This window comes from Alternaria metachromatica (genome assembly GCF_023757995.1).
Source record: "Alternaria metachromatica strain BMP 0045 chromosome Unknown scaffold_19, whole genome shotgun sequence".
Classification (NCBI taxonomy): Eukaryota; Fungi; Ascomycota; class Dothideomycetes; order Pleosporales; family Pleosporaceae; genus Alternaria; species Alternaria metachromatica.
In genome coordinates, this window is record NW_026055510.1 from 370,830 (window position 1) to 388,656 (window position 17,827).

Sequence of the window (17,827 nt, forward strand, 5' to 3'; positions counted from 1 at the left end):
GATAAGTTTGCGTCTTCAGAGAGTTTTTTATACTGGTCCCTGGAGGTATTCGGTGTTTTCCCCATGGACAGAGGCGTGAGGTATGAAGCAATGTGCGTATCAGGGCACCTCTAAGCTTTTTGGAGTCTAACACAAATCATCACGTATGCCCCAAGATGATAAGTAGCTACAGCAGAACAAACGAGTTCCTGCCTAGTTTAGTATTGGTATCACCATCATCGTCACATGCGTCAGGAACAACAAGTATAACAGAGGAAACGTTCATTTGTCATATACAGAGCCTCCACCATCCCACTTCCATGAGCTGAAAAAGAGCCGTATATGTACCGCTAACAGGAGCACAGGGAATCACAAGAGGTATTCGTCGACCAAGGTAGGCGTGCGTTGCCAGGCTGATGTCAATGCAGAAAAACGAACAAATCTTCCATATTGAGACACAGCTGATGGCGAGGACGCATCTTCTATTATACATCTATTCTCAAAGACCAATCAGCACTTTTTTGGCCCCTCAGAACATTGGAATAGACAGTACCCACTCTTCCAGCCTTCAACTCGTTTATGCCGCGAAGCTCTTGGTGAAGCTCTGTGCAACCTCCCTGAGCTTGGACTCGAGGTCCTTGCTGAGCGCACCTTCCCGGTCGATCTGGTTGAGCATGTCCTGCTCGTTTGATCGGAGGTGGGCAAGGAAGTCAGCCTCCCACTGAAGAATCTTGCTGACGGGTACGGAGTCGAGGAGACCGTTGATACCAGCGTAGATCAAAGGAACCATCTCGTTGACGGCCATGGGAGAGTACTGCTTCTGCTTGAGGAGCTCGGTGAGACGCTCACCACGGCTAGAAAGAAGTCAGTATATGTTTCATGTGCATGTTGGGGACGGCGGACCTTAAAGTTTGCTTCGTCGCAGCATCGAGATCGGAACCGAATTGAGCGAAGGCAGCAACCTCACGGTACTGGGCCAAGAAGAGCTTGAGGGAACCGGCGACCTGCTTCATGGCCTTGACCTGGGCAGCGGAACCGACACGGGAGACAGAGAGACCGACGTTAATGGCGGGACGGATACCCTTGTAGAAGAGCTCGGCCTCCAAGAAGATCTGGCCATCAGTGATGGAAATGACGTTGGTGGGAATGTAAGCGGACACATCACCACCCTGGGTCTCAATGACGGGCAGAGCGGTGAGCGAACCACCACCAAGCTTGTCGTTCATCTTGGCGGCACGCTCAAGGAGACGAGAGTGGAGGTAGAAAACGTCACCGGGGTAAGCCTCACGACCCTAAAAATGAGTGTACGAAGTCAGTATTTGTCTCACATACAGTTCGTACATGGATATTACTGACAGGAGGACGGCGGAGAAGCAGAGACATTTGACGGTAGGCAACGGCCTGCTTGGTCAAGTCATCGTAGATGATCAAGGCGTGCTTGCCGTTGTCACGGAACCATTCACCCATGGCTGTTCAAAATTGTTAGCGAATACATCCTGGCTACACTATCGAATGTGCGAATGAGCTTACAGCAACCAGCGAAGGGAGCAATGTATTGCAGAGGGGCGGCCTCAGAGGCGGTGGCGGCAACGATGATGGTGTACTTCATGGCGTCGTTCTCCTCGAGGGTCTTGACGAGCTGGGCAACGGTGGATCGCTTCTGACCGACGGCAACGTAGATACAGTAGAGCTTCTTCTTCTCGTCGGTGCCCTTGTTCCATCGCTGTCTAATCCTCATGTCAGCTTGTGTTGCTTGCAGGCGGAAGAATATTTGCGTACTGGTTAAGCATGGCGTCGAGGGCAACAGCGGTCTTTCCGGTTTGACGGTCACCAATGATCAACTCACGCTGACCACGTCCAATGGGAACCATGGCGTCGACGGACTTGAGACCAGTCTGGACGGGCTCCTTGACGGACTGGCGGGGCAAGATACCGGGGGCCTTGAGCTGAGCACGGCGGCGCTCAGTGGTCTTGAGGGGACCCTTTCCGTCGATGGGGTTACCGAGAGCGTCAACGACACGTCCGAGAAGAGCCTCGCCGACGGGAACGTCGACAATCTCTCCGGTACGCTTGACGGTCTCGCCCTCCTTGACCAAACGGTCAGAACCGAAGAGCACAACACCGACCTGGCCAGCTTCCAAGTTCATGCACATGCCCTTGACACCGGAGGCGAACCTGTCACCCCGTTAGCTTCCATGGCAAATTGTCGTAGTGTGCAAGTGGCGTACTCGACAAGCTCCTCAGCCTGGACGTTGTTCATGCCGTGGACACGGGCGATACCGTCACCGACGGACAGGACACGTCCAGTCTCGGAGAGGCTGTTCTCCTCCTGGACACCGCGGATCCTCTGCTCCAGGATGGAGGAAACCTCGGTGGGGGTGGCCTTCGCATCGGCGGCGTAGGATCGGATGGCGTTGGTGAACGCGGGAGCGCGGGTCTGTGGGCGGGCAAAAGGCGTCAGTGGTGCACTTGGGTAGAGGGGAGCTGGTCCCGCCGCCGCGCAGCCCGGGCAGTTCCATCAACGAAGCTCCATTGCGGCGCCAATGGCATCGGATATCGGTTCTGGAGGCTGCTGGCGATGGCTGGACGGGCGGCAGGCGCAATTGCAGGCGGTTGCGATGGACTTACCGACGCAATCCTGCTCGTGGCAGAGATTGCAGCGACCCGGCGGCTCGACTGGCGGATGGCCCTTGAGAACATGGCTGCAGCTGCTCAAGAGTCTAATTCGGAGGCTCTGCAACCAATTGAGATTGATGCAGGTATGGAAGAGGGGAGATGGTGATGGAGTGCAGGATGGGGAGCTCTGCTGTGAGGAAGAAAGTCCTGCGGTTCGGGAGGAAAGCGCGGACCTTGGCGTCTACCCTAATCCTAAAAAAGCCGCATCTCAACCGAGCTCTCTCACTGCAACACCACGTTGGCACTCGACGAGCCATGATTTGACTGGCGATTTTGAATGAAACACTAGACAACGAAATGGAGCATTCAGCTGCTACGCACTATTGCGTTGAACTCCTCGTACGACGTCCCGATCCGATACACGATCCTCGTCTACATTGTCAGTACCCCACACTTTGATAAAGATAAAGTAGATGTTTGTGGATACCTTCGGACTGCGTTTCGGTGTACGGTACAACTGATATCACGGTCTCCCTTGCAAATTTATGTTGTCAGGATCAGATAATTATTATCGACTGGAAGCATACATTGTACGGATGGCGTATCTACCTCAATGGCCCTTCCAATACATCAGTACTTGTAACACGTACAAGGGCGCATTCCAACACAAGCCGACGGGCTGTCCTCTATGTTGCAATCTACATAAAGAAACAGCGAGGAAGATTACGATAGCTCCGCTGTATCGTAGGTGTCAAAGCTGTTGATACGTTCTTGTATACGCCTTGCTGTCTTGTTGTAGTACGCAAAAAAACTACGCCAATGTGTCGAGCATTCTTCCAGCTCGGGTTACTCAAGAGATCACGGTCGAAATAGCATGGCTTCAGATATAAAATAGCAACATTCTAAATTGGTATCCTACTATGTTATGTGAATCTTTAAAAACTCGCAGCCACTTATGCAAACTTGACTACCAAAGACAACGTATACCTCAAGACGCCGCGTACACCTTGCTCCTGCGCAATGCTCCTTCTCCTGCAGTATTCATACACTATTTGCACTGTCTTCTGGTCCTCCAATGTCTGCTTCGGTTAACCTGCAAGTGCCAATAACTGGGTCCTTGTCTGCTCATGCGCTGTACATCCGTTGTCGAGTTGCGTCTCATTTCGCGGAGCCATTTTGACCCTTCTCCTTGCTCTTCCTAAACTTCTGAATCTCCAACTCGACAGCCTGGTCTATCCGGCGCTTGAGTTCGGGGCGGTAGCCGAGCATGAAAAGTATCTCAAACCAGACGAAGAACGGAGCCAGGAAGATGGCCTGCACAAGGTTGTCCAGAAGCGCTGGTGCTCTTCCTTCGAACTTTCCGTGTCCGACGAACTGGGCGATCCAGCATGCGATGTTGATTGCGCCTGCCCACGAGTTGGCAGTCGCCCCGTACGTCGACGTAAGATGGTTCGCGTACGCGGTGCTGCCGATAAGGATCGGAGCAATCATGGCACCTGCGACAGGTTCCATGAGGATGTACAAGGTCGAGTACAGAACGGCTCCGGCGGTGCCGACGTTGAGCGGGAGATTAGGTACCGAGAGCCATGACGGTATGGGGACGGCAGGCGTGTTGGTGAGCTACTATCGTGTTAGAGGGGCCGCGATGAGAGCAGTCGGATTCCTCACCAGTAGGAAAGACGTCAACAGGATCGGAGGTACACAGAGCAGATGTATTCCGACGTTGACCTGACACATGGCATGTTAGCTGACATGTGAAGATGCTCTCTGACGGCAGAGCCTACTTTATTATGGTGGTATGCTCCGTACTAGATTCCAGTCAGCCAAGTACAGACATCTGTTGAAGAATGACGTACGAAGACGAGTTGTTTCTCTAGATTAAGAGACATGGTGCCGGATGGGGAACTTGGGCGCGTGTCAAAGAGTGGGATGGATGTCAAAGGACTAAACCATGTCTTGGAAGCGCAGGGTGAAGAGTCGAGCTCGGGGAGTGTGGAAGGACCAAGGCACCGGCGGCGGGAGCCGAGAGATGATGGCGCAGGGTGAATGGGTATCACGACATGGGTGTGTGGGGGTGCGCAAGCTGGCAGGTGGGAGTTGGGTCGCTGCTCGGGCCTTAGCGAGTGATTTTCCGCGCCGAGAGCCCTGCAGCCCTTGGAGCTCACCTTTCTCGTCGCGACCATTGCACGGCTACAAGACACTCACTCCGCCCACATCTGCGACCACTGTACCCTCGGACTTGCACGGGCGCCGCGATCACACTGCGACTTGGGTGCATGGGCTGTTGCATATAAGAATCTGGGCTGCGTTGGAGGCCGAAGGCGCGTCTCGCTGAAGCACGCGCGCTGCCTACCGCATACTGTCGACTCTTGACTGGGCCGCTCAGCATAAAGACAATAAAGTCGCATAATAGCAAGGACGACGGTCCTGTCTCTACCTTGTCTCGATCTTCACCGTTGAACCGTGCAACTCGTCCACACCGCGCATCTCCTCTACCGTATCCGCCGTACAACGCGCAACATGTTCTTCCTCAAAGAGCTTGAGAAGACCATCCAGCTGCATCCCTCGTACTTTGGTCCGCTCATCCGTCAGCACATCCACCGCGAGCTGCTACAAAAAGAGGAGGGATCGAGCACGGGAAAGTACACCATCGTGTGCATTCTGGACTCGTTCGACATCTCCGATGGCAAGGTGATGCCTGGCTCCGGCTCTGCGGAGTATGTTGTCCACTACAAGGCGGTCGTATGGCGGCCATACAAGGGCGAGGTGGTATGTGGAAGCGGCCGACGTGATTATCGAGTCCACTGCTAATCATATTAAGATGGACGGCATTGTCACCTCAGTGCTCCGCACCGGATTCTTCGTCGACTGTGGATCTTTGCAGGCCTTTGTGGGACGCAGTGTACATCTCACCCTAATTCATGCCTCCATCCATCACTAACACCGACAGATGATCCCCGCTGAAATCAAGTTCGACGCGAACGCTACACCCCCGCAGTGGACCGACGACGGAGAGCAGGTTATCGAGAAGGGCACCAACATCCGCATAAAGATCAAGGGTCTGAGATCAGAGGTGGACAAGATGTATGCGGTCGGCACCATGAAGGAGGTAAGAAAGATGAACGTCGGCCTTACCGACCATCGGCTAAGCAAAGCTCCTAGGATTACCTTGGCCCATTGCCATCATAGTAGAATGATTCGACGGCCATTGACAGTATGCGCCATTGTGGAGGGCCAGTGCGTGAGCAGTCTGCTCAAACAGGCATCTTCACTACAGAACAGATGTTATTGTTCGGCGGGACCATCTGGCAATTCATGCACAAATCAACACCGTCGTAGAAACACGAAGCGAAATATCGAATTCTTGGCTGTATCAGTACTCGTAGGGAGTAAGGCAATTGCTCAGTTGGTTCAAGGGTTTGCAGAACCAGAGCAGATGTGGCTGTATTGAAGACCACAGCGGAAGGAAATCATACCATCTAGATTTGGCACAGTTTGTAGCGCCATGCATTCCAATAAATTCCCAGAGCAGGCTTGAATAGGAACGCGTCGCACAATCTCATTGTAATGCAAGTCTTGGTGCAGCGCGGGCGGCCCCTTGCGTCGAAGAGTGGCTTGGGGCGTTTCGGCCAACACCAGCTCCCGCACCTCCGCGTGAACTCCGCAACTCCGCCCAGCTGGACACTGTTCATAACCCGCACCCGCGCCTTGCCACTATACCCATTTCTTGAGGCTGGTCTCATCTGATCCTGCGTCGCCTTCTACTATCATGTTATAATTGCTTGCATTCTTGTTCATACTTGATCATTACCATGCCGCGACAGCGCGCCGCGAAGGAGGAGGAGACGGAGCTGCTAGCCAAGGAAGAGAGATCCGCGCGCACTTCAGAAGACGGCTCCGAAACATCCATATCCTCCATTTCCACAACATCGCTCGTCCTCGAACACATCAACGACCCGTCCCTCAATCGCGCGTCGCAACCGAAGCGTGGGGAGAAGTACACGGACGACGATGACGACGCAAGCCTGGCGCGCGAGCCGTTCGACGTCGAGGATGGGCGGTTCAAGGCCCCCATTGCTGTAGACAAAAAGACGAGGAGGTGGCTTTGGATCGTGGGCACGGCCTGTGTAGCTGGATGGGCGCTTGCGCTCGTCTTCTTCTTGATGAACGGCAGCTACAAGCATGCTTCGTCCAGGCCACACGACCCTCTTGCCAGTTCTACCAAGGGCTCGGGGAGGAAGATTACGTTGGACGACGTCTTCGGAGGCCGCTTTTATGCCCAACAGCAAAGCGTCGCATGGATACCGGGACCAAAGGGCGAGGATGGCCTGTTGCTTGAGAAGGGCTCGAGCAACGAGGAATACCTGGTCGTTGAGGACATAAGGTCCAAGGGCGAGGCAACGTCTTCTGCGAGCAAGACCACGCTGATGAAGAAGAACACATTTGAGGTGGATGGCACATACGTCTATCCAAGTGATGTTCAGCCAAGTAAAGATTTCAAGAAGGTTCTTGTCACGTCGGATTACCAAAAGAACTGGCGACATTCCGGTACTGCGAAGTACTGGATTTTTTATGTTGAGACACAGACTGGGGAAGCTTTGGATCCGGACCAGCCGAACGGCGCAATTCAGCTAGCCTCGATATCTCCGCAGTCGGATGCGGTCGTGTTCACGAGAGACAACAACATGTTCCTGCGCAAGCTGAACTCCAAGGAGGTTATACAGATTACAAAAGATGGTGGCTCTGAGCTTTTCTATGGTGTACCTGACTGGGTATACGAGGAGGAGGTCTTCCAAGGAAACAGTGCGACATGGTGGTCTGAGGATGGCAAGTACATCGCTTTCCTGCGTACCGACGAGTCCACCGTCCCGACATACCCCGTCCAGTATTTCGTGTCACGGCCTAGCGGAGAGAAGCCCAAGGCTGGCGAAGAGAACTACCCCGAGGTTCGCGACATCAAGTACCCCAAGGCAGGCGCCCCCAACCCCATCGTCTCACTGCAGTTCTACGACGTCGAAAAGGGCGAGGTCTTCAGTGTCGACATGGAAGACGACTTCAGTGACGAAAACCGTCTGATCACCGAAATCGTCTGGGCCGGCAAGACGAAGCAAGTACTTGTTCGTGAAACCAATCGCGAGAGCGACATCTTGAAGCTCGTCTTGATGGACGTCGAGAAGCGTACTGGCAAGACAGTAAGAACCGAGAATGTCGCTGAGCTGGACGGAGGCTGGATGGAGGTCTCGCAGAAGACAACATTCGTACCAGCTGATCCTGACAACGGTCGCAAGGATGATGGATACATTGATACAATCATTCACGAAGGCTACGACCATATCGGCTACTTTTCACCATTGGACAGCGACAAGCCTGTATTGCTCACTCAGGGCGAGTGGGAAGTCGTTGATGCGCCTTCTCGCGTGGACCTGAAGAACAACCTGGTGTACTATGTTTCAACTGAGAAGAGCTCTATGGAACGACACGTCTACTCTGTACTCTTGAACGGTACTGGAAAGAGCGAAATGCTGGAGAATGGAGGCTCAGGCTACTACGACGCTTCCTTCTCAGCTGGTGGCTCTTACGCCTTGATCACCTACAACGGTCCCGGAATTCCATGGCAGAAGATCATCAGCACGCCATCGAATAATGACAAGTACGAAAAGGTCATTGAGGAAAACAAAGCGCTTGACCGCTTCGTACGCCGGCTTGAGATGCCCATTCTGAACTATCAGACAATCAACGTTGATGGCTTCGAGCTGAACGTCCTCGAGCGTCGTCCGCCGCACTTTAACCCGAAGAAGAAGTATCCTGTTCTTTTCTACCAATACAGCGGACCAGGCTCGCAGGAAGTCAACAAGAAGTTCAAGGTTGATTTCCAGTCGTACATTGCCGCCAGTCTCGGGTACATCGTGGTGACAGTGGACGGGCGAGGTACGGGTTTCCTCGGTCGGAAGCTTCGATGCATCACGAGAGGCAACATTGGATACTACGAGGCGCACGATCAGATTGCCGCAGCCAAAATCTGGGCTGCCAAGAAGTACGTGGACGCTGATCGACTCGCGATCTGGGGCTGGAGTTACGGCGGTTTCAATACACTGAAGACACTTGAGCAGGATGGAGGAGAGACGTTCAAGTATGGAATGGCTGTCGCTCCTGTGACTGACTGGCGGTACTATGGTAAGAAGACTCACGGTACCCATCTGCCTCGCTAATAATTTACCGCAGATTCCATTTACACGGAGCGCTACATGCACACGCCGCAGAACAACGCCGAGGGCTATGACAACTCCACCATCACCGATGTCACTTCCCTAGCGAAGAACGTCCGCTTCCTGGTCATGCACGGTGTCGCCGATGACAACGTGCACATGCAAAACACGCTGACCCTGCTTGACCGGCTGGATCTTGCAGGTATCGAAAACTACGATGTCCATGTGTTCCCCGATTCGGATCATAGTATTTACTTCCACAACGCGAACCGCATTGTTTACGACAGTAAGTGAATCAGTGTGCCATTGATGCAAGGAAACGACTAACGGAATTCCAGAGCTCAAGTGGTGGCTCGTCAACGCTTTCAACGGCGAATGGTCGAGGATCACGAATGCGGTGCCCAAATCGCAACTTGATTCGAAGTCGATAGGACGTGAGTCAAAGGCTCAGCATGTATAGTGTTTGACGCGTATAGATTGCGTAGGCGTTACAGGCGAATTCCAATATCGTTACCTTGCAAATTTATTCTCATCAGCCATCCCGAATGTGCAGATACCTTTGAATTTCGCAGCTAATAAGTCGAACAATGTAGCGAAGCCAGCTAAGATGCATGATGCATTGCTTGTGCTTGCTGATTCGCCGCTTTTGAGTACCGGAGTAAACCTACGATGTAGGAATATGCTTAAGCAAGCCCCACACTTTGACGCGACTTTGAACCTACTTGACAATCGTGATATCGCAGTATGGTTATAAGAAATCTCACACAATACATTTGCAGGTCCAAAAGTGGCTGTCATTGAGGAAGCTCTCATCGGCTGCTCCTTCCCCTCTCGAACCCCACTTTTGAAGCTACTACATCATGCATCGCAAGCATGACGGCATCTTCGTCCATCCTCTTACATTTGCGCCTGGACTAAGTTGTGGCTCGATACATAAACCCCAAATATCGACAAAATGACTTTCAAGCCTAGCAATCTAGCCGTCTGCGAAACGTGCGGCACGCAATTCGACGTTCCGCTTGAGCAGCACCCAGAGACATGTCGGATCTGCGATGTACGTCTATTGCTACCACCAAGGAGCCAGAACCACCATAACCAGCATACGAGACACAAAAGCAGTGGAGCTAATCGATGTCTAGGACCCCCGCCAGTATGTTCCCGCATCAGGACAATCCTGGACTTCACTCTCCGCCTGCCAATCCCTTCAAAAGAACACTTTCGAAACGGATAAAGAAGATCCTCGTATTCACTACATAACCACTGCGCCTCTCTCTCCATCGGAACTCCCTCCCGGTCTGGCCGATTCTAGCACGACCCGCAAGCAACTTGGTATTGGTCAAAGAGCCATCTTACTGCAGACATCACGTGGAAACATCCTTTGGGACTGCGTTGCTTTCTTGAACCCTGATACAATCGAGTTCATCAAAGGAAGAGGTGGGCTAAAGGCGATTGTGATAAGCCATCCGCATTTCTACACGACGCATTTGGAATGGGCGAGTGTGTTCGGGTGCCCGGTGTATATGTGCATAGGCGATGAGATGTGGTTGAACCGAGAGGATCAGAATGATGTGAGAAGGTTTGTCGGGGGCGTCGTTCCGATTGAAGAGATTGGGGGCGAGGCCAAGATGATTCAATGCGGTGGGCACTTCGAGGGTAGCTCGGTGTTGTGGTGGGATCGGAAGCTTTTCATTGCTGATACGTTTATGAGTGTACCTGTCAGTCCTCCGATTCTCTCATGAATGTAGTCACGGTTGCTAACAATCGTGATAGTCTGGTTTCAACAACGCGCACCGCGTGCCGGATACGACGTCGTACTCGTTCATGTGGGCGTACCCTAATATGATCCCACTGACGCCCAATGCTATCCATGGGATTTGGAAGGCGATCAAGCCGTTCGAGTTTGACAGTACGTATGGAGGATTTCCGGGACAGAATCTAAAGAGGTCGGATCTGAAGAAGCAAGTGCTCGAGAGCATGAAGATCTTCCTGCGGAGGAGTGGACATGAGAACGCAGATGTGTATGAGGAGAGTGTTTGACAGGAAGAGAACGTAAACTAGCATGGACTCAGAAGATTAACTAACATATTCTCTTGTTGTTGACGGAGTATAATGGCATAAACTAAAAGGACATAGGTATATTAGAAAGCCGCAGCACTCTACTAGGCTGTTTGAATTGGTCGCGAGAAGCGCCTACAGTAATACCTCTTCTATTTTTGTAGGTTCGCTTACACTTGACTCTATATCCTTTTTGTCGCGTTGTGCGTCTAGCGGTTAAATCTGCTGCTCTGATGTAGCTGCTTTTTAGTAAGAGATTAGGCGTGTAGGGGGTGCATCCTAGCGGCGATTTAGAAGATTATACTCCTTGAAGACTAATACACGCACACGTTAGTTATTGCAAACGTGGTCATCATGCAGAGCGAGCCTCTAAGTACCTTGTCTGGACGCTTGGAAGCTTTGGCACTTGTGGTTCCAGGATACCATGTCACTGACTATGCTACTTTGCCGGAGCTAGAAAGACTTCAGCTTCTTAGTTTCCACCGATGAACGATGTACCTACGGAGCTCTTTCGGTGGAGCAATTGGAACCTTAGTACGCGACATTGCATATAGCGTAGGGATTGGTTGTTGCATAATGCTAAGGGTGTGGGGGGGTCTTGGAGCATCCGCTTGGCTGTTCGATGGCAAGAGGAGAAGAGAGAGAGAGATGGAAGTTTGGAGTGATGCATACGTTTAAAGGAGCCATTTACCCCTAAGGAAAAGGAAAACACCAACACAGTGGGTATATTTAGTTGCATGTTAGCGCAGTGACGTTTGCATGTGATGTGAGGCCAGAAAAAAAGCAAAGCGACACCAGCTTCCAACGCGCGCGATCTTCGAGATGCGAAGACCAATTTAGTTGTACCATTCGAGATGCCAAATTTACAGGACGTACGTTATTGACTTCTATGCCTCAAAACAGTCCCACCGTCACATACACGAAGTTGGAGAGGTTCGTGTTTCGTCGTCGTAAAACACACGGACCCACACCATTTTTTGCTGATTGCCCCAAAATCCAAAAGGAATTTCGCAGATATGTAGCTTTTTGTAGCGTAGCGAGTGATGTCTAAACTGCCTAGGTAGATATATCCAGTCTCTTGTGACTCAGGCAAGCTCATTTCGGAAGATGATGTTGAGAAAGGGTATATAATTGCTTTCTCCACCACCCTGCATAGTGCAACGAACGGTAGACAAACTTAAGTGCGCTACGATACGGTTGGTTCGGAACATTCGGCGATGGTCTTGTGTGGCTAACGTGATCTAGGCAGTAGCACCGAAGTACCGCCGCTGATGATGCGGAGACACCTAGGTATACCTAGGTAGTCTCAAGGTGTGCTCAGCAACCGTATGTACGCTTCTCTCGACTTACTCTATTCACAGTGACAAGAGGATAGATTATTTGGGACATACTCCATAGCAGTGAACGGCGCTTGCATCAATTCGTTGATTTGCACGGTCTACGTCAGCTGTGTTAAGCCCTGCATGAGGTGGCACCTGCACCTAGCTCACCCACCATCTGCCCGCTCCTTCCCTTCATCAATCGCTCTCACGCTTCGCTCCTATGAAGATACCACCCACAGCGAAGAAGGCCGCCATAATTGCGAACATGTCGTTACGTTTCGGCACCGGGACGCACACGACCATGAGGAGCGCAAGCAGAATACCAAGCACACCGAGCACAACAATACGGTTTTTCTCAGATTCGATGCAGCTCAGAATACCCAAGCATATTGCTAGGAATACTGGTACATATATTCCGGTGAGTATGTTGGCGACCATTTGTATCTTGTCCAGCTCAAGGTATCGCTGGGATGCAACGCCATCCTCAAGAGATCGTTGTCTTCGGACGCGAGTGATGAACCGCGTCACGTACGTATTGACTGATTCGAGGTGCCGAATCACGAAAGCAGTCAACATGTCTTGCTCATCTAGGTCGCCGTCCTTAAAAGAACATGCATCGGCATGCGACGGAACCTGGGTATACATGGCCGCCTCTTCCTTGGTTGGTCCAAACAGACCATCCTCGAACAAACTCTTTCGAGCAGCGAAATGTCGAGCATAGACGTCGGACTGGTGAGGTAAGTTGGCAACATGGGTTGCAAGACAGAGATCTTTGCCTACATCGCCACCGTCAGCACGATCCTTGGCGCACAGAATCGGCCAAAACCTACTGTATTGCCGGACCGAGATCTTTAGAGCGTCAATCTTGGATCTCAAGACTGGGTGGTCATCCAAGTCGTAGGCCTGGTGATAATCCAGGAGTGTGCGGACGGTCCAGCCAGAAGTCTCCGCGCCAATGGTCTCGATAAGGTCATCACATTCTCGGCGTAACTTATCGATTTCCCCCGTTTCGTTGTACAGCATCCAAGCCCACAGGCCCAGGTTTCTCCGGAACTTCGCAAGCTCTGGATTCTCTACAATCTCGCCGTACAGGACGGAGTAGCGGCGCGGAGGGCCTTGCATGACAGCCGGAGTTCAGTAGGATTCCCGATGCAGCAATATCGATTCGGCAGTTTTGATCTTGTTCGAAGTTATCTCGGATCGAGCAAAGATAAGAAAGAGTAGGCAGCAGGCTGGTCTATTCGAACCGTGAATTGATCGCATTGTGGGGACCCACAAGTCAGGAAATCGATCTCTATATAACCTATCCGCTCTGCCTCACGATAAATACCAATTGGATGACCACGACCTTGATTCTGCCTTCCACCACATAGCATACACCGTTGCTACTACCTTTCGGCAATACAAACAAGGGCCAATACGGTATCGTCACTCCAATCAACAAGGGCGCATCCGTTACGGACTTCGTCTCGAGCCTGAGTGCGTCGTAACGGTTGTTATCACCAAATCAAACATGTACACAACATATTAGACCTCTCACCGGATGCCACGCCATCAGCTTCAGGATTTCGGATCAGGGCTGAGCACGCTGGTCGGACGCCCGTTGAGCTTGCCGACTGGCGGTGAAGGCAGGGGCTTAGGAATCAGAAAGTCATCATCGCGACATTACCGGAAAGAACTTCAACCGCCGCCCGACTCCTCCACTAAATAAGCCCGGCGGTCGAGCATGTCAAAAGATGGAGCATGATGAAGGCGGATCCCCGCATATTCCAACAGTAGACAGCAGTACGAAGACAATCATCTGATCTTCCTCTGCGCGCTTCTCCAGAAGATCTAGGCCTGAGTTCTTCGATCCGCTGCGGCCTCGCGGCGCATCCTTGGCTCACATCCTTCGACCCCCACGCTCGATTCTGCACAAGAGCAGCGTACCTGAGTTGAACAGACCACAACAAGTCATGTACATCATAAATCATGACAAGCATCATCAACAGCCTAGATGCGTTGTCAACATCAAGATTATGGACGTCAACCGCTGCTGTCTTTTCTGAGTGTTGCTGGTTTCCGGTTTTGGTCTTGCAGGCGCAGCGCAGTGTCCTGCACGCCACGGCCGGCGATGCCGGCCAGCATCAATTCCTGTTTAGCAGATCTGATATTTGCTTCTCCAGCACATCAACGTTGGTGCAACACCTGAGCCTGCGGACAGGGCGTATAGTCTACGCCGAAAAGAGAAGCAATCGGCTTGGTATACGGGTTTGAGTAAGCTATCAACCATGCACCGGTATTGAGCACGCATCATGGCGTATTTGCTCATATGCCAGCTATGGAAAGAACGGATCAAACGAATATCAATCAACAAGCGATTCGAAAGAAAAGTACAGTGCATGCGAAAATGCAAGTGTGCTTCCAGACTCTCTTGCACGACTGTCGCTGAGCAGACAAGAAAAGAGTGATGGTAAGCTATTCACACGTTGATACCGTGCCGTCAAGTCGGATTCTCTTTCTCCTGGGACCAACCCGGGTCAACGGCAGAGCCGCATTAGCTAACCGAGCAACATGCATGGGGTACATCAGGCTATCAGTGTGTACGAACGTGGCAAGGCGACGCTAGTTCGGAATCGAAAGCACCTGCATGTAGTACAGAAACCGGTGAGCCTGATCGACGCGCGCGCCATGGTCTGGAATGCATGAAAGACGTAGGGCAACGTGTGTATGTAGCCTGCGTTCTCACCGCTTCGACTACGATGTTGTCATCATTGCTGTTCATACTGGATGCTGCTCAGATGACTTCGATGCCATAGCCTTGCTCCGCGCTCCGATGCCGTCATATGCCAGATGATCATTGGATAGGATCTCAGTGGCTAGGTACAGTGTTGATGCATGAGCTTTATCTACCCTGATGCTAGGTGTAAACCGCTCTAGACGCACGGTAAGGCTGATCCAATGGTTCAGCCGCATGTCTTGACTAACCAGTAAGAGTAGGATGAAAGGCGGGGATCTTCACTATCAAGCAACTCTAGTAACCTTGCATCTCATTTGCTCTAGAAGTCTAATGCTTGTGGCAAGAAACAACGGTGCTGAATAAACTTGTTGATGGAGCAATGGTATACAGCTAAGAACATACAGAAAGCACATGCTAGCTAGTAAAAGAGACGAAGGCAACCATTATATAGTGCTACTCTAAGCAATCCAGTACCAGATCTTCTGCATGACGTTCTTCGGCACAGGTGCACCGGTGATATCGTCCTTGCACAACTCGTTCATCTCTCGCACACCCGTTATAACATCAATGTGCTCGACCTTGATCGCAAATGGTGTTCTGAAGTAGATCTTGTGGCCAGCGTAAAGTACGATGAAGATCGGGATGGTAATATAGGCGGCAAGGAAGTCGGAAACGGCCCAGTTGGCAGGCACGAAGACCTGAAAACCGTTGGTCAGAGTCAGGAGCGACACTACGCCGAGAACAAAGTATGTAAGATATGGCTGGAACGGTGTGCGGTAGGGGAGAGATTCGAGCAAGTTGTGGAAGATCATCGCCTTGCGGAAGCGAATGTATGTGATCATGACAACGATCCAGGCAATAAATCCAGAGATGGTGGAGATGTTGGAGAACCACAAGAAGACCTGGGCGCCAGTGCTGGAAACATTCAGGTACGCGAGGAGTCCAATGGCCCATGTAGCGAGAACAGCTACATACGGTACACCTTTCTTGCTGGTCCTGCCGAAGATCTTAGGCGCTTCTCCGTTGAGAGCCATACCATATAAGACACGGGATCCAGAGAACAAGAAAGCGTTTCCGGCAGACCATGCTGATGTCAAGACAGCCGCGTTGACGACGTGGTTCAGACCCACGATTCCCGCACGCTGGATACCAATGACGAAGGGAGAAGCGGAAGCGTTGGAGCTCTTGCTGAGGAGGCGATCGTCGTCTGATGGAACAATGACGCCGATGATGAAGCTACCCAGTCCGTAAAAGATGGCGAGACGGTAGACGAAGCGGCCAGCAGCCTTGGGAATATTCCGGCGTGGTGCAATAGTCTCTCCGGCAGCGAGCGCAATCAATTCAGGCGAAGTGATGAAAGCAAATCCGGCACGAACGAACGCAGTCCAGTAGGCCAGGAAACGCCCGGAGTTCCCTTCCACGATGTACGGTTTGAAAGCTCCAGGATTATTCCAGTATCTGAACCCGAGCCGGCCTTGGTCGTTTGGGCTGCCACCTAGCATGATCACAAAGCCGAGAATAACGAGACCGATGATGGTGATAAACTTGATAGAAGCGAACCAAAACTCGGCTTCTCCGAAAACTTCGACTGCAACGATGTTAAGGAATAAGACCACGACCAGGAAGATGGTGATCCAGACAGCATTGTGGACAGGCGTCTCCCAGTACTCCACAAGAATTGCTCCGGCTGTAGCTTCAGCGGCCACTAAAATCGCGTAGGCATACCAGTAATTCCAACCAGCGGCGAATGCGAGGCTCGGGTCTACGAATCGCTTGATGAAGTAAGGAATGGTGATGCCGCGCATGGGGAGGTAAGTGACGATTTCAGCCAAGTTGTTCATAACGTTGTAAACAACAAGCATCATACTGAGGTAGGCCATGAACAACGGAGCAGGACCGACAAGGGCTAGAATAGATCCAGATCCGATGAAGAGACCTGTTCCAATAGCACCACCAAGCGCACTGACAGAATGTTAGCGATTGGTTCAGCGACACAAGAGAATGCAAACTTACAGAAACTGGATATGTCGACTCTTCAGTCCACGATGTGTGTCTCCTCCTCGTCCAGTCTCACCACCAACAGTAGCGGCGCCGTGAACAAACGGCTCTTCGAAGCCAACCTGACTCTCATCGTAGCCATACGGCACAGCCTCAGGCTTCTCATCGGCCATGTGGTGGTTCGGCATGATTAACACGAGACAAAAGGAAGGCTTGGTCGGTGGTACCAATCTTGCTTTCGCCCTAGAGGGGATGCCTAGTGGTTATATAGAACTAGATAACGAAAGCGGATGAAGAACGCGCCGGTTGTGATAGCAGATTTTGTAACAAATGTGGTGCATGGGCCGGCGCGAGAGGAGGATTATTCCACGTTCGCGGTTCGGACCTACCCAAACATGGTACGGCTTCGGTGGCCAAGTCCTTATCGAACGTATGGGACGACTGTAGCCCAGACCCTTGTCAGAACGGGTTCTGAGGAACCAATTATCGTTGGCTAGTGCAGACTACCGGTAGGAAAGGCGGGGGAAAATGCCTCGAGCGCTGTGATGGTTGCAGCCCGTTGCTTAACTCGTATGATGACGTCCCCTCTGCGCGGCGCGCATTCCTTCGGGTTTACTTCCTTGCGCCACGGGCATTGTTCATCTGTTGGGGTTCGAGATGCGCCCTACGCGTGGAGTGACATGAAAGAAACTGAGCCGACGTAAACCGCGCTTGTCGTGTGCATGAGGCTCAAACTGGGCGTGTCCAGAGCTCAGACAAGCTTCTGGAAATACGCCTAGAAGGCTTAGCGCTCGAGGTACCCGCCGCTGGTTTGCGAGCTGGGTCTGGGTAGAAATGGAGCTGGTCATGGGGCGCATGGAGACTGCCCAGGTGCACTGACTGACAGTTCACTGCAAAACCTGGAGATCGCGGGGATGGCGGTTCGTGTTTCA

General features: G+C 52.0%; 5 protein-coding genes across 5 annotated transcripts; 1 reads left to right on the forward strand and 4 right to left on the reverse strand.

Annotated features, from left to right (window-relative positions):
* Positions 1-556: 556 nt before the first annotated feature.
* ATP1 (Alpha subunit of the F1 sector of mitochondrial F1F0 ATP synthase) lies at positions 557-2,679 on the reverse strand (the record flags this gene model as incomplete). The annotated part of the gene is made up of 7 exons (XM_049334524.1): positions 557-833; positions 883-1,271; positions 1,336-1,448; positions 1,510-1,706; positions 1,759-2,154; positions 2,208-2,416; positions 2,608-2,679. 7 exons carry the CDS (start codon positions 2,677-2,679, stop codon positions 557-559), a joined length of 1,653 nt encoding a protein of 550 aa, XP_049186410.1.
* Positions 2,680-3,753: 1,074 nt separating this feature from the next.
* Positions 3,754-4,484, reverse strand: J4E83_007622 (uncharacterized protein; the record flags this gene model as incomplete). The annotated part of the gene is made up of 4 exons (XM_049334525.1): positions 3,754-4,215; positions 4,264-4,323; positions 4,380-4,403; positions 4,452-4,484. 4 exons carry the CDS (start codon positions 4,482-4,484, stop codon positions 3,754-3,756), a joined length of 579 nt encoding a protein of 192 aa, XP_049186411.1.
* Positions 4,485-5,115: 631 nt separating this feature from the next.
* Positions 5,116-9,261, forward strand: J4E83_007623 (uncharacterized protein; the record flags this gene model as incomplete). Its single annotated transcript, XM_049334526.1, has 6 exons — positions 5,116-5,364; positions 5,417-5,497; positions 5,546-5,704; positions 6,420-8,769; positions 8,818-9,087; positions 9,140-9,261. The coding sequence occupies 6 exons, from the start codon at positions 5,116-5,118 to the stop codon at positions 9,259-9,261; spliced, it is 3,231 nt and encodes a 1,076-aa protein (XP_049186412.1).
* Positions 9,262-12,373: 3,112 nt separating this feature from the next.
* On the reverse strand, positions 12,374-13,300 carry J4E83_007624 (uncharacterized protein; the record flags this gene model as incomplete). The annotated part of the gene is made up of 2 exons (XM_049334527.1): positions 12,374-12,954; positions 13,009-13,300. 2 exons carry the CDS (start codon positions 13,298-13,300, stop codon positions 12,374-12,376), a joined length of 873 nt encoding a protein of 290 aa, XP_049186413.1.
* A 2,055-nt stretch (positions 13,301-15,355) lies between these two features.
* Positions 15,356-17,068, reverse strand: J4E83_007625 (uncharacterized protein; the record flags this gene model as incomplete). Its single annotated transcript, XM_049334528.1, has 2 exons — positions 15,356-16,859; positions 16,911-17,068. The coding sequence occupies 2 exons, from the start codon at positions 17,066-17,068 to the stop codon at positions 15,356-15,358; spliced, it is 1,662 nt and encodes a 553-aa protein (XP_049186414.1).
* Positions 17,069-17,827: the final 759 nt, after the last annotated feature.